This window comes from Silene latifolia, chromosome 5 (genome assembly GCF_048544455.1).
Source record: "Silene latifolia isolate original U9 population chromosome 5, ASM4854445v1, whole genome shotgun sequence".
Classification (NCBI taxonomy): domain Eukaryota; kingdom Viridiplantae; phylum Streptophyta; class Magnoliopsida; order Caryophyllales; family Caryophyllaceae; genus Silene; species Silene latifolia.
In genome coordinates this window covers 3,428,199-3,453,603 of record NC_133530.1, presented here as the reverse complement: position 1 = coordinate 3,453,603, position 25,405 = coordinate 3,428,199, and the positions used below count along the sequence as shown (strand labels likewise).

The window sequence follows — 25,405 nt, the reverse complement described above, 5'->3', positions numbered from 1 at the left end:
GAAATTGTTGATATGTTTACAAGTTTGCCCTTATATTTGGCCCACCATGTTGACAAGTTTCATAGAGGAAAGGGTTTTCTTAGGCATAATGCATGAATAACCAGTGGCCCAATACATTTGGTCCGTGTATAAATAGATATCCATATTATATGTATTATATTATTTTGATATGTAGAGATGATTAAATTGAGTATCTCATATTATTTTACATTTACGTGAAAAAAAAATATTTTGAAAAAGTTTTAACATAAACCACTATCCATTAAGAAAAATATATTTGAAAGAGCCATTATATTTAGTAAAACAAAACCTAAAGAAAACCAAGATATAAGTTTTTATAGTGTTGGAATAAAAAACTAAAATTGCGTTAAATTATGTACACATGAGATTTTGAGAGGTGTAAATAATGTGATAACGAATATGTCTATAAGTACATATAAAATTCGTGTTACATGTATAAATAATAATTAGATTTAGACTTGACTTACCAACATCATATTAAAAGGGACCTGATGAAGCCACGACCAAAATTGATAATGCCACGAATTTTTCAATGTAAATGCAAGTTGCAGGTAAGTAGTACACTTTACAAATTCGTGGCGTTTAAGCTTTATTCTCTGGCATTAACATTGCCCTATTAAAATCAGTTATGTCATCAGCCATGAAGGGAATATAGCAATTTGAGTATAATTCAAAGGAGATATCACCTTTATCACCCCACTGATCACTTTAAGAATTTCTCAAGATGATAAAATGTTCATCATAAGCCATGACAGTAAACACGTGATTAAGGTGCGGATGTTTGGGATCAAATGGATCGCTTACATCCAAAAAGTTTTGAGTTTCACCTTTGAATATCGTCCCGCCTCGATACTTGTTGAACTTATCTCCGGCATAAATACTAGCAAGTACAGACTGATAGGCAAGTGTGCGGATGAAAAACTCTTCATTCATGGGAGGTAATCTTAATTACCCATAGAGCGGAACATTCAAATCTGGGGAAGAGATTATCTGTAAATAAAAATAATAGAGAAAAAAGAATAAAAAAATCAACAACATTATTATAAACTATTGGAAGAACTATTGACAACAGGATGTAGACACTGAAATTAAATTGTACAAACCGGCCTTGAATAAAACAATAGCCTACACATAGCTGATACATCTTATTTATGCTGCAAGTTTAACTATGACACAAAATGTATTGCAAAACACACAATGATCATCCAAATTCCAAACATATTAGAACGTCCAGAGTTTGCGATCGTAGTGTGCCATGATGACAAAAGGTACTCATAAGACAAAAATATTTTGCCACGATTTATTAGAATTTTGTCACGAATATTACTACGTTTGTTAGTATTTTGCAACGATTATTGTTATTATTGTTTTCTATTTTTTTTATTATACGTATAATTTTTTTATTAGATTCGCGTTCGAAAATCGTTGCACGAAGTGCATTTTACTCAAGAAAACTGTTTGTTTTTTCGAGTTGTTTGTCAATTGTTTCGGAAACCAATTTGTTTGAAAACCGTCGAGGACATTTCTTCAAGAAACACTTGCATACGGGATCCCGAATGGTGCCCAAATCTACATTTAAGTTGAGGGTACGTACCAAATAATCCGTATCTTTCCCCCTCTCTTTCTCGTTCAATTCGGCTTTCATGGCCTTTTATTTCGCATGTTTTTATCGTTCTTTAATTACTGCCTCATTTAATGTATGGTGATTATGATGTTTTTGAGATTTATGTGGTTTTAGGATTAACAAATCGATAAAACAAATTCGTGAAATATAAAGACAACAAAAATAAACACAAATTAAACCAAGGGAAATAATAATAATAATAATACGCAAACTTGCAAACTTGCAAACTTGTTGCTATTTTAGATCTGAGGCATGAATTATGTAATCTAACCTCTTTCTTTTTCTACAAAATAAACCAAGGGAAATAATAATACATAATAAAGCAAACTTGCAAACTTGTTGATATTTAAGATCTGAGGCATGAATTATGCAATAGATTGGTGAGAAAAAAAAGTTTATCTTTGAGATATTCGGAAAAATAGATGAATACAAAAAGAATACATAAAAACACTAACCATTAATCATCCTCAAACTTTAAAAAAAAAAAATTAAAAACCCATTCTCAAGAACCAAAAAGACTTTGAGATGAGAAAGAGTTAGAGAAATGAGAAAGGGAGGGAGGCAACAGCGTGGGTAGGAGTGGTGGCCGTGGCTACAGCGGCAGCGTAGATAGGGTGGGGTCAGCGAGTTGTCGTGTTGTGGTCGACAAAGAAGAAGATCAAAAGTGGAGGTTTTGTGTTGTTGTCATGGCGTCGGGCTTGTAGTAGTGGTTTGGGGTGGTGGCCGAGGGAGGGAGAAGAGGAGTTAGAGAGAGAGAGTTAGAGAGTGAAGGAGGCAGGTGGAATGAATGGTTGAGAGGGGGGAGGGGGGTTGAATTAGGGTTTTATGGTTTTAGATTTAATCTAAGCCCTTAATTTTGTTATAATCTTGACCATTTATTTTTCTAATCTAATGGATAGGATGAGGACTTATGGACTCATCTAATCTAAGGGGACTCATTTGAACTTAATTCTATATAGAGTATATATAAGCGGAATTATGGAGTATATTTAGTTATTTACAAATGAGAGGTTCAAGTAAAATAAAAGTAAAAACTCTATAAATACCGCGCATTTATATGAGAAAGAAAAAAAAATTGAACTGTAAAATTATTCAAGAAAACCAAGTAAAATTGAACTGTAAAATAATAAATTGAACTGTAAAATAATAATGGTATCTAATTAATTGTTCATTTTCTCGTTATTATATATTTTTTCGAGACAAAAAAATTAAAACTGAAAATTAGTCAAAGAGAATTGAGTAACGTGCTGAAATGTACTTTTTAAAAACTATTTTTTATACCACAAAACTAATGATTCCAATTTATTAATTCTCTCATTTGTTTTTGTCATGTAAGTAATCAAAACGATTTATTGTTTTGTTTATACATAGTATGAGTCAAGTCATTCTCAAATAATAGCATCAATAAAAGATTTAATAGTTTATAAATTTATATTATTTATTTATATTTTAGTTAAAATATTATAGTTTAGTGTTTAGTGAAAATTATAAAATTTGATGAAAAAGTTAATATTAAATGAAAAAAATTATATAATGAAATACATTATAATTATTAATTACCTTATTTAGTGAATACAATTAAATTATCAATAGTTTCCTTATTTATAAATATGCTTTTTGGAGGGAAAATTTTGGAATTCACCTATTCATTTAGTAAATAGGGGATGAGAGGTTCAAGTGAGTCCGTAAAAAAAATTCAAAAGTCACGAGAACAGCAATAACCTAGTAGAAGGGAAAGAGCAAAGTTTATTTCGTCATCCAAAAAAAGAGCCATGTTTTTACTTTTTACTGTCCGAGAAGAGTGTAAACAACTAATTTTGATTTTGATTTTAAATTTTGATTTTTAAATATTTCGACAGAAATGAAGAGCAACATTAGCATACATCTTATGCCAGATCCCAGAGAAGATTATTAGCAAGTTAATACTGTTCTATATATAGCAATCCCATCTAAAAAAACTGTGAATGGATCGCCAATTCGCCACGAATAAAATGACTACTGTCGGAATCAGTACAAAATTCAATATCAGGAACGACAAATCCTACTAGTTATGGTGCTCCGGGTCAGAAGTTATTGGTAGTTATAATCGCTATCCTTCCTGATATCTTTGTGAAGCAGCCACAGCATAGACTTCATGGTCATCTGTAGCATCCCTTTCCATTTTCCTCCTACATAACAAATTTTGATTGTTTCAGCAGCAGATCGAGCAAAAATCAGGAACATATAAATCGAATGATGGAATTATACAAGTTTTCAGGGAATTTCTACCAGGAACATATAAATCAGCATAGACTTCTTGGCAAACCCGTTTTTGCCAAGAAGCTCCATAATAAACCAATAGGACTTAAAACTCGGTCCTTGTGGATGACCTAAGTGTCTCAAACAAAGGAAAGAATTGAATTTTAAGGAAAAAAAATACTAGTTAAGTATTTACCTTTCTAAAGCAAGCAATAGTTTCATAAAACAGAAGACTCCCAACTAGCGTAAACAGCAGCAACGATTTTATCATGTAATACAGCTCCAGAACAAGCAATAATCCCACGGTCGAGACCTTCCAAATATATTCCCTTAGAGAAGTCTAGTGGACGTCCTCCGGCATCAGTTACCACACCACCTGCCTCTTGTACAATAAGCACACCTGCAGCATGATCCCATATCTTTTCTTTGTAGCCTGCTCTCGCAAATTTCATGTAAACTTCAGCATCTCCCCTGGCTATTGCTGCATACTTTACCATGCTATATACACGCAATGGCTTCCTCCTGGCAATACAAACGGTCAGTTGGAATTGGAACAAGTGTTACTGTAAAGGAAAAGAGCGACTCCACACCGAGCAAACATATCAAGTTCTGTCGGGTTCCGTTTCACCTTTAAACAAGTCACTACACCCCGAATCTGAATCCGAATCCGACCCAATTCTTAAACAGGTCAAAGGGTTACAACGTCTTAACCCTACTTGTTAACTTCGAGTCGTGTTCATGTCGGGCTTCCGGTCAATGTATGCCGGATTGCCGGCTTTACTTCTGAACAAAGGCCAAAATAAAACAGTGAAGATAACAAGTATCTGACCATTCAAAGACATTGTTGAAGAGGACAGTCTTATATGCACACTTTCATTTACAAGTTACCGAATTAATAGTTGACATAGGCATACACAGAAGAACTCGATTTTTTTCTCTAACTGATGAAACACTCTTCTTCTTCGACAATACTAATCATAATAAAACCAATGTGCTGAATGTAACGATGTCCAAGGTATGGGTACGAGTGTATGACACTGGATACTTTATTTTAAGCCAAAAACATGAAGATTGTTTATGACACTATATACTTCTAATCATGCCTGAGTCATTGGTTTACGCTATCAACCTGCTGCATTTAAACTGAATTACACAGGGAAAAAAGTATGTTGTTGAAGGATTCAAACAAGAAACATGTACCTAAAACCAGCACTATGAGCAATTCCTTCAGAGAAAGAATGACTAGTGTTTGCTCTCTCAACAGGCTCACAGAACGTCGCAAGAGCGGGGTCTTTAATGGATGATACTCGTATTGGTCTTGTAAACTTCATTAAATCAAGCTTTACATCCCCCTGGAGTAATGGCTGCATCCATGCCTTACCCGTGCCTCTTTCTGCATACATAACACAACCTTTCTCCCACATGTCAGCAATACCCGGGGACATATTGGATGTAGACGGATGTTGATGGTTTATCAGTCCGTTCCGTACTGGGTAGTTAGGGCACCCCAAAACACCAAGAACTACTTTTCCCTCCTCAATCAATGCCAGTGCAACAGCATACTGATTGCCACGTACGAAGCCTAGGGTTCCATCAACAGGGTCCAGAACCCAATGCTTGCCTTTATGGCCGCCAGTGGAACTGCAGTGACTGATGGCTTGGATTACTTGGGCGGGTTTGAGAGGAGAGACTGGACATTTGAGACCATGTTTCGACGCCTCTGAAAAGCATTCATTCACAGTTTTCACAACAGCCTCCAATAAACCCGATGAGTCAGATTTTGAGAGAGAATGAGAATCTTCTTCAGCAACAATGGATATATTTTGGCTTCCAAAGTATTCAGAAAGTATCCAGCTAACAACAGCTTGAACACTGTAATCTGTTCACGAAGTAATGTCGGTCTGTCATCCAAATCAAGTGTACAACACATAGGAGAACAATGCATTCGAACTGAAATGAATACATTGGAAAGAGAACAAACAAACAGCCAACAGCATCAATTAGACTAGCAATCTTGCAGATGTGGCTAATGAATCATTTAAAATTCAATTTTAAAAGACAACCTTTTAAGGTCTCGCTTGGATTATGGGATAATGAAGTACAGGAGAAAATAAGGGAAGCAATGGTGATCAAGGAAAGCTAAAGGGGTAGGGGACGGGACTATTACTCTCGTGTATGGCATTGAATTCTCCAAGGCGACCCGTAACAACTACTCTTAATACAAGCAATCTTCGAGACAAAGTCGAACCAATATAAATGGGGGCTATACATACTTACATTCTACATTATCCTAGACCAAGACACATCCAAAAGCATGGAAAAGATTCGTAACATTAGGATGTGGGTGTCCCATGGCATAACCTTGTTTTTTTTGGATGTAAGTTGTTGACAGAATTGTATTGATTTATAATTTATCTTTCGGTTGAACAATAGAAATGTTACTTTTACAAAGATGAGCACAATTTTGCCATCGCATTTTCAAAAACGAAATGACAAACCTATAAAACTGTTCAACATTACACACCCAAGCCCATTATGTAGAAAAGGGTGAAGAAACATCCTACAAATCAATGACAGCATTTCTGCAAAATGCGAAATCTTGCCGTCCCCAATTGCTACTGCTATACTCTCACACTATCCTGAGGCAGGAGTATACTACCTCTTAAGTAGAATAGAATTCTTGGGTTTCTTTCTAGCCAATTACATTACCATGGATGTTTCACCATCGTTCCGTCCTACCACCTAACAGACCATATCAATTACATAGCAAACACACAACCAAATTATCGAAATCTGAAAACTAGTCCACCTTTTTGAGCCATACCCACCAAGGAAAGCACAGTTTCTTGAAATAGCTCATAACCCTAATTGAATTTCTACACCATACCCATCAACTTAAAAAATATCATCATGCCTATATTCGGAAAAAAACCATAAAGTGCATTAATTTATTAAAACAAACCCGATAAAGAATACCCACACCAAACCCATCAAAGGATACCACACAACAATCACAACAAAGTCATAAAATGCCACAAAATCATACAACAACATTAGAGCCTTAGTCCCAGAATGATTTGGGCTTGGCTGACGCGAATCATCAACTGAAACCGTCCAGGGCATCCAATAGGGCTCCACAAAATCATACAAATATAAAATTATGAATTAAGTGATACCAGAAAGTACATAAATTTATCAAACCAAACCCATCAAAGAATACTACACAACAATCACATCAAATTCAGAAAATGTCACAAAATCATACTATAAAATTAAGAATTAATGAATACCAGAAAGTACCCATCAAAGAATAATACACAATAATCACAACAAACCCAGAAAATGACACAAAAATTAAAGAATTAAGGAATACCAGAAAGTACCCATCAAAGAATACAACACAATAAATTCAAAAAATGTCACAAAATCACATGAAAATTACAGAATTTATGAATATCAGAAAGTACCCATCAAAGAATACCACAAAATAATCACAATAAAATTCAGAAAATGTCACAAAAATCATATAAAATTAAGGAATTTAGGAAAATACCAGCAACAGTGACAAGAGAATCATCATCTTTAGACTTAACTTGATCAGAATTAGAAGAAATTAAAGAAGATTGAACTCTCTGACATAAAGAACAAACCAAATGAACAACTTTAACAGCTACATCTAATTCTAATTCTTTGGAGAACTCCATGTCCTCCTCCTCCATTGTTGTTAATAATTCAGTCTAGATTCATTTCAGATACGAAATAACAAGAATTGCAAGTTAAGCTAAGTGCCTCACATGGTGGAACTTCCTAGTCCGTTGAATTTTCTATTCAATTTTTGTAGTGGTATTATTAGTACAGTTTTTGTTTTGATTTTGGTTTTGTTTTGTTTTGTTTATGGGTGGGTGTAACAAGATTCTCATAAGGGTGTCAATGGATCGGGTCGGGTCATAAACGGTGTTGACTCGCTCGATTTGGAGTTAAGTCAAGTTTGAGTCGTGTTTGTGTTTGCGGTGGGATGGATTGGGCTAGCCCGATAATGGCTACCCATAAATAACCCCTTAACTTAGGTAATCGATTTTAGTATGTCTTTATTTAGGCTATCTTTATCCCAGAGTCAAAAATCGTCTAAAATGTTTGTTTAAGTGGTTAAAAAAGGGGGTTAGACGAGTAAGACCCGATAAACTCATGGGAAGACATCTCATGTTGCACAATAGTCTAGTCTGTGTGGGAATAGGAATGACTACAAGATGATATGTTCTTTATCGATAATAAGGGAAATTAATCACAATCACGTAGGCCACGTTTTTTTTCAGCTTTCATTAAGCTAATTATAGTTCAATTGAGCTCTCTTTCGCTCTATCCATCTCAGCTTACTTTAATTCAGTTCAGTCTTAGTTCATTTCAACTCGATTTAATTCAATTCATCTTTATTCAACCCAAAAAAAAAAAATATTGGCCTAAACATAAATAGACCATCTGATCCAAACCCTTTTTTTCCTTCTATTTCGAACGGAAAATCCATTAAACAAAATACACCGGCTTATCCTATAACATCAAAATTTAAAGAGGTTTACTCAAGTTCAAAATAAATTGCTATATTTATTGGTAGAAAATATTCATTACCTGCATGGCTATGTCGTGTCATTATGTGTCATATCTATTTCCTACTCCTATAAAATCTTGTGCTTTGTTTTAGTTATTTGTTTATCTTTAATTTTGATTAAAAAAAAAAAAAAAGAAGAAGAAAGTAGGAGAGGATTAGTTATTTGGTGATAATGGACCAAATGGAGTGTGCATGATCAAATTTTTCTTAAAAAACATTCTCAAAATAGAAAGATAAACAAATGATTAAGACACCTAAAATAGAATACGTAAACAAATGACTGAAATAGAGGAAATACGTATTTATTTTGTGATTAATTTAGTTCATTTCAAGTGCAAATTCAATACAGTTTTACCCTTCCCTTCCGTTCAAGTTTTACGATTAAATTCAACGTTCAATTTACTTTCGAGAATTTCAGTCCAAAAGAGCGGGACTCAGAAGACACAAATTTATATGTTTGGGCCAAACAATGCAATGCCCTAAGTAATCCGTAGTCGGTACTATCAACTACTCGTATGAATTTTCCGTGCTTCAATGGCTTCCGCAAATTGCGGAATAAGGGGTCGGATGTATGCAGTCTTACCCCACCCAAAAGGGCTGTTTCCGTTTCCCGACATGTTTAAATTTTAGTTCTAGTTTTGAAAGTTATTAAATCTTTACTTTGAAACTGAAAAATTAATTGCACCCTCTAAGTTAATATACTCAATTTTGCATTACTAATTTGAATTAAGGAAAAAAATTACTGATTAAATGATGGAATTATAATGTTGGTTTAAATTATTGATTGAAACTCTTGCAACTTTTCACATAGCGATCTTTTCGGGTTTCTAGATTGAGGAAATGTGGTTTGCTCTTAGAATATTAAGGGTTGATGGTTGGGGACTTGTGGTTATCTTGTCGAAAGCTAGTTAAAGTTTAAATTTTGGATCTTTAGACGGTTTCAGACTCCAAATCATGTTAGCCGACTCCAAATCATTTTGGGACTAAGGCTCTGATGCTGTTGTTGTCGTGTTTGTAGCCATTAGATGGTTTTGATGTAAAGTTGTTAATATACGATTGCACAAAATCTCAATTGAGACCGTCTTAAGCATATGATCTGAAGTTTGGCCTTGTACATGTTGAAATTATTGCAGGATTTTGTCAACCGAATCTTCTGATCTCTTTGGAGTTCGAGTTGGACGAATCTGTATCGTTGTTAGGAACATATCTGATAAATAGCAAAATGTTAAGTTAGCTGCCTCAAAACATTCAGCTGAGGTTTAAGAATTAACCTGATGTATTCAAAATCTCGTCTCTCTAAATTCCCCAACTTATTGACACTTGTAAAAGGCCGTCTCTCACAACGTCACCTTCTCCAAATCCATGCTCAAATCTTTTTCTGATGCTGACGGATTTTGAACCCTGGTTATACGAGTATCATTCATTATATGAGTAGCAAAGCTAAGTGACACCCTGGTTATACGAGTATCATTCATTTTGAACCCTGGTTATACGAGTATCCAACACGTTTTTCAGAGACTCGATTGTTTCTGCTACTTGTTTCAAGATCAAACACTCGTTTACCAGGAAAATGACTACTGTGATGAAAACCCCTGCTGCTACTGAACTTACTGCAGAAAAAGCACACAGTTGAACACTGTCAACTGTAAACTCGATTTCAGGAACCGAGAAATTGCTAACATTTTCAATGAAAACTATTTCACCTACATTTTTACCCTGCTGATAACTGTTGAAGAAATTAACTACAGCAGATTATTTTTAATTTTAATTTTAATGGTGGTGGAGATAAAGATGATGGGATTAGCTTATCTTTCTTTTGAGTGGTCAACTTGGTTGGGTTTTGGATACTATTGTTTCCCTTTGGGTATTTTTCTTCCTTCCTTTACTCCCTTTTGTCGCGTTTAATTCTTTACATTTTTCTTATTTGAGTGTCTCAGTCATTTCTTTACGTTTCAGTTTATATAATTGATTGGGACAAGAGTAGTATATGTTTTGGCTTTGTTAATTGTCATTTATGCAGCTTAATGTATTTTGCATGTGTACAAATATGTCCTGATCAATTTTTTACGTTTTCCTTATTTGAGTGTCTACCATTTCTTTACGTTTGATTTATATAATTGATTGGAACAGGAAGAGTATATGTTTTGGCTTTGTTAATTGTCATTCATGCAGCTTAAAGTATTTTGCATGTGTACAAATATGTCCTGATCAATTTTTTACGTTTTCCTTATTTGAGTGTCTCAGTCATTTCTTTACGTTTCAGTTTATATAATTGATTGGAACAGGAAGAGTATATGTTTTGGCTTTGTTAATTGTCATTCATGCAGCTTAAAGTATTTTGCATGTGTACAAATATGTCCTGATCAATTCTTTACGTTTTCCTTATTTGAGTGTCTCGATCATTTCTTTACGTTTGATTTATATAATTGATTGGAACAGGAAGAGTATATGTTTTGGCTTTGTTAATTGTCATTCATGCAGCTTAAAGTATTTTGCATGTGTACAAATATGTCACGATCAATTCTTTACGTTTTCCTTATTTGAGTGTCTCCGATCATTTCTTTACGTTTGATTTATATAATTGATTGGAACAGGAAGAGTATATGTTTTGGCTTTGTTAATTGTCATTCATGCAGCTTAAAGTATTTTGCATGTGTACAAATATGTCCCGATCAATTCTTTACGTTTTCCTTATTTGAGTGTCTCCGATCATTTCTTTACGTTTGATTTATATAATTGATTGGAACAGGAAGAGTATATGTTTTGGCTTTGTTAATTGTCATTCATGCAGCTTAAAGTATTTTGCATGTGTACAAATATGTCCGATCAATTCTTTACGTTTTCCTTATTTGAGTGTCTCCGATCATTTCTTTACGTTTCAGTTTATATAATTGATTGGAACAGGAAGAGTATATGTTTTGGCTTTGTTAATTGTCATTCATGCAGCTTAAAGTATTTTGCATGTGTACAAATATGTCCGATCAATTCTTTACGTTTTCCTTATTTGAGTGTCTCGATCATTTCTTTACGTTTGATTTATATAATTGATTGGAACAGGAAGAGTATATGTTTTGGCTTTGTTAATTGTCATTCATGCAGCTTAAAGTATTTTGCATGTGTACAAAAATATGTCCCGATCAATTCTTTACGTTTTCCTTATTTGAGTGTCTCGATCATTTCTTTACGTTTGATTTATATAATTGATTGGAACAGGAAGAGTATATGTTTTGGCTTTGTTAATTGTCATTCATGCAGCTTAAAGTATTTTGCATGTGTACAAATATGTCCGATCAATTCTTTACGTTTTCCTTATTTGAGTGTCTCGATCATTTCTTTACGTTTGATTTATATAATTGATTGGAACAGGAAGAGTATATGTTTTGGCTTTGTTAATTGTCATTCATGCAGCTTAAAGTATTTTGCATGTGTACAAATATGTCCGATCAATTCTTTACGTTTTCCTTATTTGAGTGTCTCGAGTCATTTCTTTACGTTTAGATTTATATAATTGATTGGAACAGGAAGAGTATATGTTTTGGCTTTGTTAATTGTCATTCATGCAGCTTAAAGTATTTTGCATGTGTACAAATATGTCCTGATCAATTCTTTACGTTTTCCTTATTTGAGTGTCTCAGTCATTTCTTTACGTTTCAGTTTATATAATTGATTGGAACAGGAAGAGTATATGTTTTGGCTTTGTTAATTGTCATTCATGCAGCTTAATGTATTTTGCATGTGTACAAATATGTCCTGATCAATTCTTTACGTTTTCCTTATTTGAGTGTCTCCGATCATTTCTTTACGTTTCAGTTTATATAATTGATTGGAACAGGAAGAGTATATGTTTTGGCTTTGTTAATTGTCATTCATGCAGCTTAATGTATTTTGCATGTGTACAAATATGTCCGATCAATTCTTTACGTTTTCCTTATTTGAGTGTCTCGATCATTTCTTTACGTTTCAGTTTATATAATTGATTGGAACAGGAAGAGTATATGTTTTGGCTTTGTTAATTGTCATTCATGCGCACTTAATGTATTTTACATGTGTACAAATATGTCCTGATCAATTCTTTACGTTTTCCTTATTTGAGTGTCTCGATCATTTCTTTACGTTTGATTTATATAATTGATTGGAACAGGAAGAGTATATGTTTTGGCTTTGTTAATTGTCATTCATGCAGCTTAATGTATTTTGCATGTGTACAAATATGTCCCGATCAATTCTTTACGTTTTCCTTATTTGAGTGTCTCATCATTTCTTTACGTTTGATTTATATAATTGATTGGAACAGGAAGAGTATATGTTTTGGCTTTGTTAATTGTCATTCATGCAGCTTAATGTATTTTGCATGTGTACAAATATGTCCGATCAATTCTTTACGTTTTCCTTATTTGAGTGTCTCATCATTTCTTTACGTTTGATTTATATAATTGATTGGAACAGGAAGAGTATATGTTTTGGCTTTGTTAATTGTCATTCATGCAGCTTAATGTATTTTGCATGTGTACAAATATGTCCTGATCAATTCTTTACGTTTTCCTTATTTGAGTGTCTCAGTCATTTCTTTACGTTTCAGTTTATATAATTGATTGGAACAGGAAGAGTATATGTTTTGGCTTTGTTAATTGTCATTCATGCAGCTTAATGTATTTTGCATGTGTACAAATATGTCCTGATCAATTCTTTACGTTTTCCTTATTTGAGTGTCTCAGTCATTTCTTTACGTTTCAGTTTATATAATTGATTGGAACAGGAAGAGTATGTTCTGGCTTTGTTAAATGTCATTTATGCATCTTAATGTATTTTGCATGTGTACAAATTTTATTTACTCCTCTCTGTCGCAATTATTTACATTTTTCTTATTTAAGTGTCTTGGTCATCATCGCAGTCATTAACCCAAAAGGAATGTGGCTGCGATCGATTCAACATATATCGTAGTTGTCGATTGAATGAATAATCACTAATGAAGAAAGTATTCAATTGTCTCGAATTCTCCGGTTCGAATTATCAAGAATGCAATAATTCCTTTTGACCGAGTCTTAACAATATACTAGTTTTATACCCCGTATGTACGGGTCATCATAGCAGGCGCGGTCATTAGATACATGAGCATATAATTGAGCGTGATTAAGTGTTCAATACCGTAACAATATAAATAGTCAAATTTGGAGATTCGAATATTTGATAAATAGATTTGAATATCAATAATATAGAACCTTATATTATTAGAATTATACTTTAGGTATTTGACATGTTAGAGTGTTAGACCGTTAAATGTTGTAAATTGCAACATTTTATGTAAATGTGACATTTTAACTTATGTTTTAATATAAGTAGTTAAAATAAGAATATGAGATTGAAATATGAGAAATTGGGTTAAGGATAGAGGGTAATCCCCCTACTACTAAGAGAATAAAAATTATCTTAGTTTTCCCTCCAAAAGGTATCTAGCTAAATAAGGTAACAAGTAAAAAAAAATTCATTACATTATTATCTTTTCAATCAATATATTCTTCTAATTAAACTCTAATCTTTTAATTAAAATTCATATTTATGACTTCTTCATTAAAATCTATAATTTATTATGCAATCATTTTCATTTCCATAAATATTGTTTTTCATCAGTTACACTCTAAAATTACGCAAATCTGCTTCTTATGCTGTCTTTAACATAATTATTGTCATCACTTACACCCTAAAATTACATAAATCTGTTTCTTATATTATCCTTAATCAGTCATACCCTAAATATGGTGTATATTTTAAAGGACGTAACAATTTTTATGTATTTTTTTTTATTAAAAATAAGAAAAATATTAGTCTAATTATTCGTAGATCGTCTTTTTAAGTGCGTAGTATACTGTTTTTACCTGTTTTTGTTATAAGGTTATATGCGTTTTACTTAGATTTTACATTTTTACATCGCTGAATTGTAATTTAATGTCATAAATTAGTTTCATGCAATGATATATCATTACAGAGTTAATTTTTATAGTAAAGTAATAATGGTTTAAGACAAAAATAACTTAATTTAAAGTGTCTTTTGATGGTAATAAACTTTCATTTTCTAGCTCTTACTAAGATTATATTAGTACATTATAACATTAAAGGTACAGTTAATTTATGCAATTAATTTAACGAGAATGTCTCTTTATAAAACAAAACTAAAAAATACCGTGTTGTAGCACGGGGATCTACACTAGTTAAATAGAATAGAAAACATGGAGGACCCACACGTTGAAACTCAACAACCAATAAGAACTATTTTAAAAAAACTCAGCTTTTATACTATGTAGATGTAGATTCCCTCCATTCAACTCACACTGCATGTTTCTATTTTGCATACTGATCACAATCGAACATTCAGGGGTCGTTTGGTTGCCACTTAGAAAACATAGGCATTGGAAAATCCCATGATTTTAAAAAACATGGGTTGTTTGGTTGCCATAAATTTTGGAAAATGTAGGAATTAGAACTTTCCAGGAACTTCCAATGTCTACATGATGTGGGAAGTTGTTTACCTACTCCCCTCTTGGTCATTGGAAGTTCCTGTGGAATTTAATTCCTACATGAGCAACCAAACACTTTTCCGAAATTCACCCGAATTGGATGAGGGAACTTAATTTCCATGAATTGTATTTTCCTAGGAAAATTAAGTTCCTTGATCAACCAAACAACCCCTCAATTTTAATGAACTCTCGATAATAAGTGAAAATATATATACATGTGAAATCTTATTTAATCCGTCTTTAAAAATACATTAAAATTACGCAATTTATTTTCGCAGTACAATTTTTACTCATTATAGTACTTTTTGCTCCAAATTTTCAATTTATCTACCCTTACCTAAAAACTATCAAAACCTAATTCTCTCTACATTCTTCCTATTATTGAATCTTTAACCTCTTTCAACCTCCAAAATTTTCAACTATGAATGTTTATTCGAGAATATAATGGGTATTTGATACTTTTTCTATTAACTAGTCGTTGCGCCGCGCCCTTCCGGGCGCGGAGCCCCGATTTTTTGACATCAGTTGTTGAAAGGTTTATAGGATTGTGTTGTGGGTATCAACTGCAAGGCTTTAAAATAACATCCGAACTACTTAACCATATTTGTTGCCAAACATTTCAGACACATTGGCTGGTTAACGGTCCTACTTGTGCTCATTTTCAGGTCCAGAATTTACGGGCTAACAGTTGAATAACAAGTCCGGTTAAAGTCCGCAACACCGGAAAGGCATAATAGAGGAAGGAAACAACGCCTAGATACTAAGTAGATAAGATTCAAATGGGGCAAAATGAGAAATTTATGTCATGAGCAAGACACAGTTCTGCCAAATAGCTAATTACTTATACACAAAATGCAGCCTTGTATAGTTGACATATGTTACTAAGCAACCGCTACATCAAAATTATAGCTATTTAGTTTCACGTCATGTCCAATGTCCGTGCAACTGTTTCAAGGCGGCCTAACCCTGGAACTTTTTCCTTCTTATTCTTCCAAACGTGCATCGGAGACAAAAGTGGACCTAAAGTTGTAAATGTTGCCACAGACCCTTTGGTGATTAGATTAGAGAGACCTGTCGGATCACCTACTTCAGCTCCTGAGTTCGGGTAAGAGCCGTGGTCGGCACAACCTCGATGTACACCTTAGTAGCTTTTAAGTTGTCTTCATTGTAGCCAAGGTAACCCTCATGTTCCTGCATATACGACGGAAATTCTTATGGTGAGTTGCAGCCGATAATAGACATATTGTACAAGCTGGAATTCTCGTTAGGCTGCTAGAGGCCAGGGAACCCCTTTTGCTTTTGAGACGTATGTGACCACATCTAACATAAACAGAATTTCTGGATGTGGTTATTAGTTTAGAAAGCTGGAGAAGATGTAAGTTGTAAAAATTACACAGCACATACTCCAATTTCTGACTGAACAGCTGAATACAAAAGTGGCAGTGTTTTAATAAAATGAATCCAGAAAATACCTTTGCCAGACTTCCTTGAGACATGCCATGCACACAAATGAAAATTCTCATGATACTGACGAATTTGTACAAGTCATCAGATGCATGAACACAGAAAATCTACACCTAATGCCCTCTTTTCAATCTTGAGAACTCTTGAACACACAACAGCATCTTACAAGTCATTCTTACGATTTTCCAATCTTTTCCGGTCCTTTTCACCTAACATGTCATTTGACTGGTATACAATTAGTTTGAGGCTAAAGAATTAAATGGATTGAACTATTTTAGGATGTCCGAGCGCTCAACTAACATTTCTGCACTACACCCTTCCTACGGTCATATATACCATCGCCTACCTTGTCAGTTTAAATATGTCAACCGGATTTAATGGAGTCGATTCAGCCAACCAATAGAACTAATTAATAAAGTCTTACCATACTACAATGATTTTAAGCATCAATCCGATTATCATAAACTATAAACATAAAGAAAGCAAAATAGACCGAAAGGATTTTAGAAGAATTTACTATCTTGCAGAGTGTTCAGAGTTTGCTAAAGTACCATATTACCTCATCATCTCACACCCCTCACTTCTTTCAACTATCAAATTACCCTACTTTACTGTCTTCTCAGCTGTGCGACGACTTCACACTGCTCTCAACCTTGCCCCTCTTCACCACCATCGTCGCTACCTATGCATAAATACAAGTGTTGCTAGTTGAAGGAAGATAAAAGGAGTCAAGCCAACCTTGGGTGTTGTACATCATTGACCTGCATTGCCACCTCGCTATTATTTTAAAGCTGCAAGCCTGCAATATACAAAGAAAAGAAGCTGAGAAACCTTTCCGAGCCCGAAACCACGGCACCTGCATTCCATGCAAGCAATTCCACGGAGAGAACCTAAATGAAAGTAAGGCACAGCTGCAATGTAGTGAAACTTAAACATGGGAAAAACAACAAGCTTATTTGACAAGCATTGTAACCCTATTACGAGTTTTTATCAACAAACTTAAACATGGGAATTCATCGACAATTCTTTAATAGATCTATGCTTTGAGTTTTTAGCTTACACAGAAAGGAGTGCACATTGCTTATTATATGTATGGAACCAAGCACAGCTGATTTCAACTGTTCAAAAACACACCACTGACTACTGAGGAGCCTATTGGTCATCACACAGTGGTCGTAGTACACGACAAATTAGATGGGAAACCGTGCGTCAACCATCTTAATACTACCTTTATCCCGTTCTTATTGGCTTCATTCGACTACAATGTCCACCGATGTCAACTTTGATAACTAATTTCTCCAAATATATGAAAAGATACCATAATATTTGATGCAAGCCTAATGCCACGATAATGTTCACTTTTTTTCCACTGAGTTTCCACTGTAAATAGTGAGCCCGTATGATGTTTTATGCATTTGTTGGTATAATTTCCCGTGGACGGAGTCACGTAGCCATAGTACCGGTGGCATTATGCCTCCGCTATATTTATCAAGTTCTTTTTCCAAATATATTTTCATGTCACTATTTTGAAGAAAAAAAAGAGATAGTATTGTGAGAAATTATTTGACAAAGTTGATAAGGTTTGACCATCATTTTAAAATGGAAAGCATATTGGTCAAAGTTGACCAAGTTTTAACACCATATTAATGACTATAATAGCTGATAATCTGAGATAGTGAGGTGAGAACCTAAATTAATGAAACAAAACAATAGTGTCTCATTTCTCAAGACCAACCATAGAGGGATTCTTGATTACCAAAAGAGGGATCACGGAAATGGTAGCATAGTGCAATGTAAGGAAACAGTGGAGACAAAAGCACAAACCCATAATTCAGACAGGCAAATTTAATACATGGGAGAAAGTAAGAGCTAAAACAGAGATCATTTTATTTTTTATGGCTTACAATAGATGAGATAATCTATCATTGTCAGGAGGGAGAGAAATAGGCTGGGAGTCCAGGATCATACACCTATGCATTCTGGAGAGCAGGGGGTGAGAAATGAGTTGCTCCGGCGTACCTTGAAAATCATGACACGGGGAATGGGTCACCCCCAAAGAGGATAAATTGTCCACCTTAGAAGTCCTAAAAGGGTTCCAACTTTCAACCCAAAACCAATTGATCATGGGCAGAGCAACTCATTGGTTTATAATGTGTGACATTCTTCTCTAATATGGCGGAGCACCCCCAAAAAAGAAATGTTTAGGAACGATTAGGAACGAAAGCAGGAGCACCCAAAAAAAAGAAAAAAATGAGCAGGCAGGAACTTAAGCATATCGGAAGTCAATTGTAAGCACAATAAATTGAGGAATTGAATGTTTAGACTTACATTGCAGATGATTGATCTCTTATCAGGAATGAGAGCCAAACCATAACTGTCACCATCATGTTTTGACCTAAAGGAACCAAGAAACATCCACATAAACAATTGTAAAGAATCTAAGTCATTAAAAGAGAACAAGTTTGGTTATAAGTAAACCATAAGGTATAATAAACAGATCTTACCTAATATAAGAACACCTTTTCAATTTATACGACTCGTATCACCAAAGGCGCCTCTTGTTGTTGCAATTACCACCTTTATAGTCCATTAATATGCCAAGGTTAACCTGCTATCCACACAAACAAACAGTTGAGAAATAATCAATCAAAAGAGAAATGGCAAATGTGAACATTGAACTAAGACGTAGAATTTAACTTTAATTAGAAGGCCACAAGACGTAGCAATAGAAACAACAAAATAACAATTGAAACAAACCTTATAACAGTGGATCAAAATCATAAAACGAACCAGCATGAATTAGGCGGATGAAACCAGTACGTAGGCATTGTCGATGCAATCATTAGCTGTATAGCGGTGTCGAAATCAAATCATCCTGACGCATAATTTCTGTCACAGTTGTGGCTCAACAGTCACGATCAGCCCAGATGCCTAATCCTAGATAAAGTTTCAGTCTCAAATTTAATAGCATGGTAATTCATGTGAGTGAACAACTGAACATAATTTCAGAAGAGGTGGTAACATCCACGACAAGTCATGTGCCAATGGATGGATTGGAGGATTTTCTGTTGAAACATCCTGCAAGTTAAGTTTCCTAATTTTCTCCTCTTCAGCACCCTCTTAAAGAATGTCACCGTGTATTAAGTTCACTCATATATTATAATCTAAAACAATCGAATTTACTACATTCTTTGCCGACTAACCTTGTGTTATTTTCACTCCGAGGCCTGATGCGCCACTCGAAGCCATAAAAAACCTGCAACAATCATGTTCACCCCATATATTATAGATATTTCAATCAATTTCTTCTCACTGGAATGCACCATTAGCTTATAAAGCTAATGATTAATCAGTCAAAATCAACATTACGAAAAGTTTTTTGCAGAAGCTTATGGACAATAAATTTATAAACCTAAACTGGCAGCAATATTACCGTAACTGGAATACCACAATATACGACCCTAAATCTCCTGCACTCTCGGCCACCACTCGCGGCCTTTGCCTTAGATATCTCCTTCTCCTACCTCCGATACCCAGGCACCAACGCCAACTGGATCAGAGTTCAGCAGAACTCAACATGAAATTCACCTGGAGCAAAGAATATACTACCAAGAAAGAGGCAAATACTTGATTTAGCTATGTGAAAGTCTAAATTTAGTAGGCGATGGCGTAAAGACGAAGTTGAATACGATGAATCTTGAATTGTTAAAAGTGATAGAAAGTAGAAACCTCGTTGGACAACATTGACATTTTAAGTAGTACAATGAAATAGAGTTTCTTTGAAAGGAAGAGGATAATCAATATGTAAACCTAATTGGAATGCAAGAATACCTTTACATCATCGTTATCAATTCCTAATACCATGGTCCAGCTCGAAAACACCAACTACTCGGCAGTACCGTCTCCGAGACTCAGGCTCCGTTCAGCACCACCACATAACCCTTGCATCCCGAACCACCTTCTCAGCCATTCGATAACCATAGCCTCTGACTGAGATCCTAAGCAATATTCTGTAACTTCTCACATTTTAAGAGGTATAGATATAGATAGATATCAAATTCCTTTTTTTTTCGTATAAACGAGCAATTCACAAGCCAAAGCAACAACACACGGACTCCTAACCAAATTCACAGTGAGTAGTCACAAGTGAAGATAGCAAGACATGAATTAGAACTCCGAGCTCAACACGAATCACCAGTGACAATGCTAGTTTAAGTAATGTTAAAAGGAAATAACCTGTTCTCTTGGACATCAAGTCCACCAGCTTGCAACCAGCAAAGAAGAACTTCCACTACGAAACCGATTTAGAACATTATCGCATTCACCCTGGGATTTGTCAAAAATGAATTACAGCAGCTCCAAATTGTTGAGACAAGTTCCGAGCAAGAAGATCACACATCTTTTTGGTTGCACGGAAGACTCTGACTTTTCATCTTGGTTCTTACGATCTCAATATCTGCTCCAATCTATAAAAGCAGAAAAAGGAAGGGTACAACTCCGATTAGCAGTTAAAAATCTCAGGAATACAATATTATTTACTACTGCAACAATGATAATTAGCAGTCAAATTCCCCATGCTTTGAGATCAAGATCTCACTCGTTAGTCTAGATCACAAACACACCCCACAACAACGGATATAACGAACTCAACTTAAAACACAAAAACCCGAAATACAGTACTACTTAGTATGTTTTAGTTCCGATTAGCAATCAAATACCTCGTGTTCCGAGCTAAAGATCTGACCCCGACAATCCCAGAAAACCGGTACCACAACAAAGACTAAACCAGCGAACAAAGCCAAGAAAATTAAACCACAAAACATAAAACCGCAAAAAGTATTACCAAAACCCAAATAACTAATTAGCTTTAGAACCAATACCTCCCGTGTTGAGCTCAATCTCTAACTCCGTAGAGACAATTCCAACCACAATGAAGACAACCTAGTTATTAAAGCCAACTCCGATTAGCCATCAAAAAAGCCCAGGAATACAGTAATAACGTTAAAGAAGCTGCATACATAAACATTCAAAATTAGAGATAATATAAGGAGAATTTAGCGAATGTTTTGGTGACCAAGCATTCGCATGGAAGCAATGTCTAACAAGATACATGTAAATGACCTCAATTCGAGCTCTAACCTCTATCTGAGCTGGGCTTGTGCCCAAGCCTTCAATTCTATGGTGATTACAAGCCACTCCAAGTTTGAACTCATACAGCTCGGGTATACCCCATCCTGCAACAACCGGTGAAATAGGTGAGATACTTGTTTGGTTTCTCAAATAAGAAAAGCCGGTGAGATAGGTGTATATACATACTCTGAGTTCCTGAAGCTGGGCTTCAGTGAATCCACCGTCTTTTTTGGTCCCTGATCGTGCTATTAGCTCAGTGATCCATTTTGCAGCCTCGCTCATGGATCCATTTTTGGTCCCTGATCGTGCAAACCAACAAATCAGAATAGTGAAGAAGAGCCAAACCTACGAAATAGTAAACACCCTTGAGTTTCGATATAAGACAAGACATGATTGATCCGCAACAAAACCTTATAATCTTATTAGTAATCCAAAACAATCAAAATCCCCAATTTAATTGTGAACCATAACCCTAATTCGTGATATTTAAGTGATCTGAGAATTTAGGTTGATTCAAGTGATGAATTTGAGATGGGAACCGGACATTTGAAGCAATTTGTGTGAGATTTGTGAAGGTCAGAAAAAGTGAACTAATCAACAACAAAATAGAAAAATGATAATGGCCCAGAAAACAAACCTATCGTCGTCATCATGAGCATCACCGCGGTGTCTCATGCCAGTTCATCATCATGACTGACTGACCGTGGTATCAGCGTCGAGAGAAGAGAGATTAGAGAAGGAGTAAAGTGAAGAATGAAAGGGAGATGGAAAGGAGTGGATGAGAACAGAAGAAAATGTGAAAATGTGATAAAGCAGTGGACGAAAATGCAAGTGAAATGGAGGGAGGAGATCGAAAAGGAGAAACCAACGGAAGGTGAGGATTTCAGCTGCACTATTCATATGAATAGTAGTAGGAAGTATAAACTTTTTAAGAGTTTAGGATAATTAATTTTTTTTGTTATAATTTTATTCTTTTATAATTGTGATTATGATTAATCTTAAAATTAATTGAGGAGTCAATTGGTGTGGTATGATAGAGGTGGTTTGGTAGTAACAGACGAGTGTTGGCAAGTACGTGCAGAAGGCAATCGGTGTTTGTTTGTAAATTGTACAGTTGATTTTTGGTTTTGTTCAATGCACGTACCAATGGGTTGCATAATTCTTTCTTTATCTTTTTTTCATTGTTTCCTTCAATGTTTAATTTGCAATAATGCAAATGTTTACTGCCTGCTTGTATGGTAATTGGTGATTTGATGTTAAAACTTCAAATCACAAAAATAAATCTAGAATCATTGACACAAATTTTTGGTGTAGAGACCCGAGTGATAATGCGAGTTGCGAATTATTTTAAATAGTTATCAACGTAGTACATAGGGACACGGACACACGGTGGGTGAAATTAGAGGAAAATGGTGTGTAAAATTAGAGAGAATAGATTAGAGAGAAATTAGAGAGAGAAATTGAAAGGGGGAAATAAGAGAGGTATAATTGTCAATAGTGTACTACGATGACTAAAATGTATACTGCGAAAATCAGGACCCTAAAAATATCTAACCTTTATAATTTTTACAAATACTTCGTACATACGTAGCTAAAGATATTTACCGCGTAAAATACGCGTTGACAAACATAAAAAAATATGTGTAGTGTGGAGAAGGGATGAAGTGTTAGGTGACCACAAATTCTACTTGACTCGTCACAAGGATGACTTATTGGATTAGGTTAGAATTATGCTTATATAGTCTACTTGACCCGTCACAACTCACAAGAGAGTGACTAGGGCAACTGTACAACAAACAAAGGTATACTCCTCTCTCTCTCTCTCTCCTTAGACCATCCGCATCCATCATCACATATTTTTCATCAGTTTATTCTTTTTCATCATTTCTCTATCCTAATCACATATCTACCTCACCTTTTTTACCATCACCAAATTTTACTCATTTTCCCCACATCAATTAACCATCAATTTTTTCTCTTTCTTACTTTATCCTACCCCACACATTCTTTATTTAACAAAAATCTAACATTAACTTTATTTTTTTTACGGGTTTTCTAACCTATGCCCACTGGGCATATGATAAGAAAACCAAAAAGGGAAGAAATGAATGTATTTATTGTAAAGAAAAGTAAAAGTAATACTCTCTCCTATTCATTCATTTTGCCCCCCTTCTATTTTGCACAAGAATTAAGAAAATGATTTTGGACCACACAAAACACTCTATTCTACTCTACCCCACATGTAATTAAATTTGGACCACACAAAAGTTACCAAAAAAGGAAAGAGGGACAAAAATCCGACTAGTTTCGATAAGGAAAGAGGGACAAAATGAATGAATAGGAGGAACTATAATATTACAATTTCCCAAAAAAATATCATTTAATTATTTCCTTTTTTGTTTCCTTATCCTATGCCTAATGGGCATAGGTTAGAAAAACCCTTTTTATAATTGTGTAAGTTAATTAAAATAATATTACTTTTGAAAAAGACCCAACAATTGTCCACCATTTCTTCCTTCAATATAGTGATGGCAATCACTTTTTGTTTTCCTCTCATGCACCGATGCATGTCAAATCCACCATCACTTTTCTCTTTTCTCCATCATTTTGTAAAAAGTGATGGCCAATGTAGATGGTCTTAGTTGTCCCCTGAAATTTAAGCTTCATTATTTAAAATCTTCTTTTCCCTCTGTTACTGTTTAATTAGGAGAAATGTTGAAATCATGATTTCAATTCTTCTCTCCCTCTTTCTGTTTAATTTTGGTATAATTTACAATAGTTGTTTTTAAAAGTAGGAAAAATGTTGAGGGCTTATGAGAGAATTATGCAACATCCTACTTTAAAGTTACCACATTTTAGTAAGGACAAGGTTTGTTTTTGTTCTAGTTATTCTAAATTGTAGTTTTTTTAAGGAAAAATTGAAACTTGGGATTATTGGAGTAAATTTCCCTTTATTTTTTGCATGATCTCATGAATATCTTGGTTATTATAGGTTTTGTTAAGGAGTATAAATCAATTTGTCCCCAATAGACTAGATTGGAGGGTAAGATTTCCGGATCCGCTGCCTGAGCAAAAAAATGGTAAGATTCATAATTTTCATGTGTATGATTGTATGCTACATTCACGTTGGCATTTAGAGTAGGCGGGAAAAAGTGTCATGGTCTTGTCTTAATTGTGTTCTTAATTAAAACAATGGTTTTTAGGCGCAAGTAGCACTCTTTTGGAGTTTTGGAGATAGAAAAGTCTTGTTGTTTTTCCCTAAAATGAAGGAGCTAATAAAAGGCTTAAAAAAACATTACTTTTATGCTTTTATTTATATAATATAATTTACTCATTCCACATCTTATTGTTCTATCCATTTATTTATATGTATTTTTTTGGGGACGAAAATAAAATTGTTTCAAAGAGTGTTTTATAAAAAAATTTACGAATCAACCTTATGGCCGCTACATCTTATTGTTCTATCCATTTATTTATATGTATTTTTTTGGGGACGAAAATAAAATTGTTTGAAAAAGTTTTTTATAACAAAATTTACGAATCAAGTTTATGGCCTAACCGCGACTCTAATAGTAATGGGTACTTTGACCATCGTGTTATCCACTTAATTGTATGTTTGGAGTTTAGATTAGAAATATAGAACTGCAGAAGTATCGAATTTCTGGGGATTTCAATGTACTCTGCCATACTCCAATATGCTCATGCTCATATTTTATATTTCTCAGCCGCATAGTTAAAATCAAAATTTTGTTTGATTTCATTATTTGAAATTTCAACTGAAAATTGTTGGATTTCATTATTTGAAATTTCAAC

The 25,405-nt window shown here is 34.4% G+C and overlaps 1 protein-coding gene and 1 long non-coding RNA gene across 3 annotated transcripts; both read right to left on the bottom strand.

The window, feature by feature from the left end:
* Positions 1–3,556: 3,556 nt before the first annotated feature.
* LOC141656434 (3',5'-bisphosphate nucleotidase AHL) lies at positions 3,557–7,758 on the bottom strand. The gene is made up of 4 exons (XM_074463318.1): positions 7,437–7,758; positions 5,084–5,762; positions 4,080–4,405; positions 3,557–3,813 (listed from the first exon to the last, which is right to left on the bottom strand). Exons 1-3 carry the CDS (start codon positions 7,600–7,602, stop codon positions 4,102–4,104), a joined length of 1,149 nt encoding a protein of 382 aa, XP_074319419.1. The 5' UTR covers positions 7,603–7,758; the 3' UTR covers positions 3,557–3,813; positions 4,080–4,101.
* Positions 7,759–20,201: 12,443 nt separating this feature from the next.
* Positions 20,202–22,474, bottom strand: LOC141655800 (uncharacterized). 2 transcript variants are annotated; one of them, XR_012548187.1, is made up of 6 exons: positions 22,230–22,474; positions 21,779–21,937; positions 21,602–21,696; positions 21,343–21,403; positions 20,699–20,928; positions 20,202–20,460 (listed from the first exon to the last, which is right to left on the bottom strand). It is a non-coding gene; the product is annotated as an uncharacterized LOC141655800 (long non-coding RNA). The 2 variants fall into 2 exon arrangements; XR_012548186.1 differs by lacking the exon at positions 20,202–20,460 and having other exon boundaries at positions 20,604–20,928; positions 22,230–22,465.
* Positions 22,475–25,405: the final 2,931 nt, after the last annotated feature.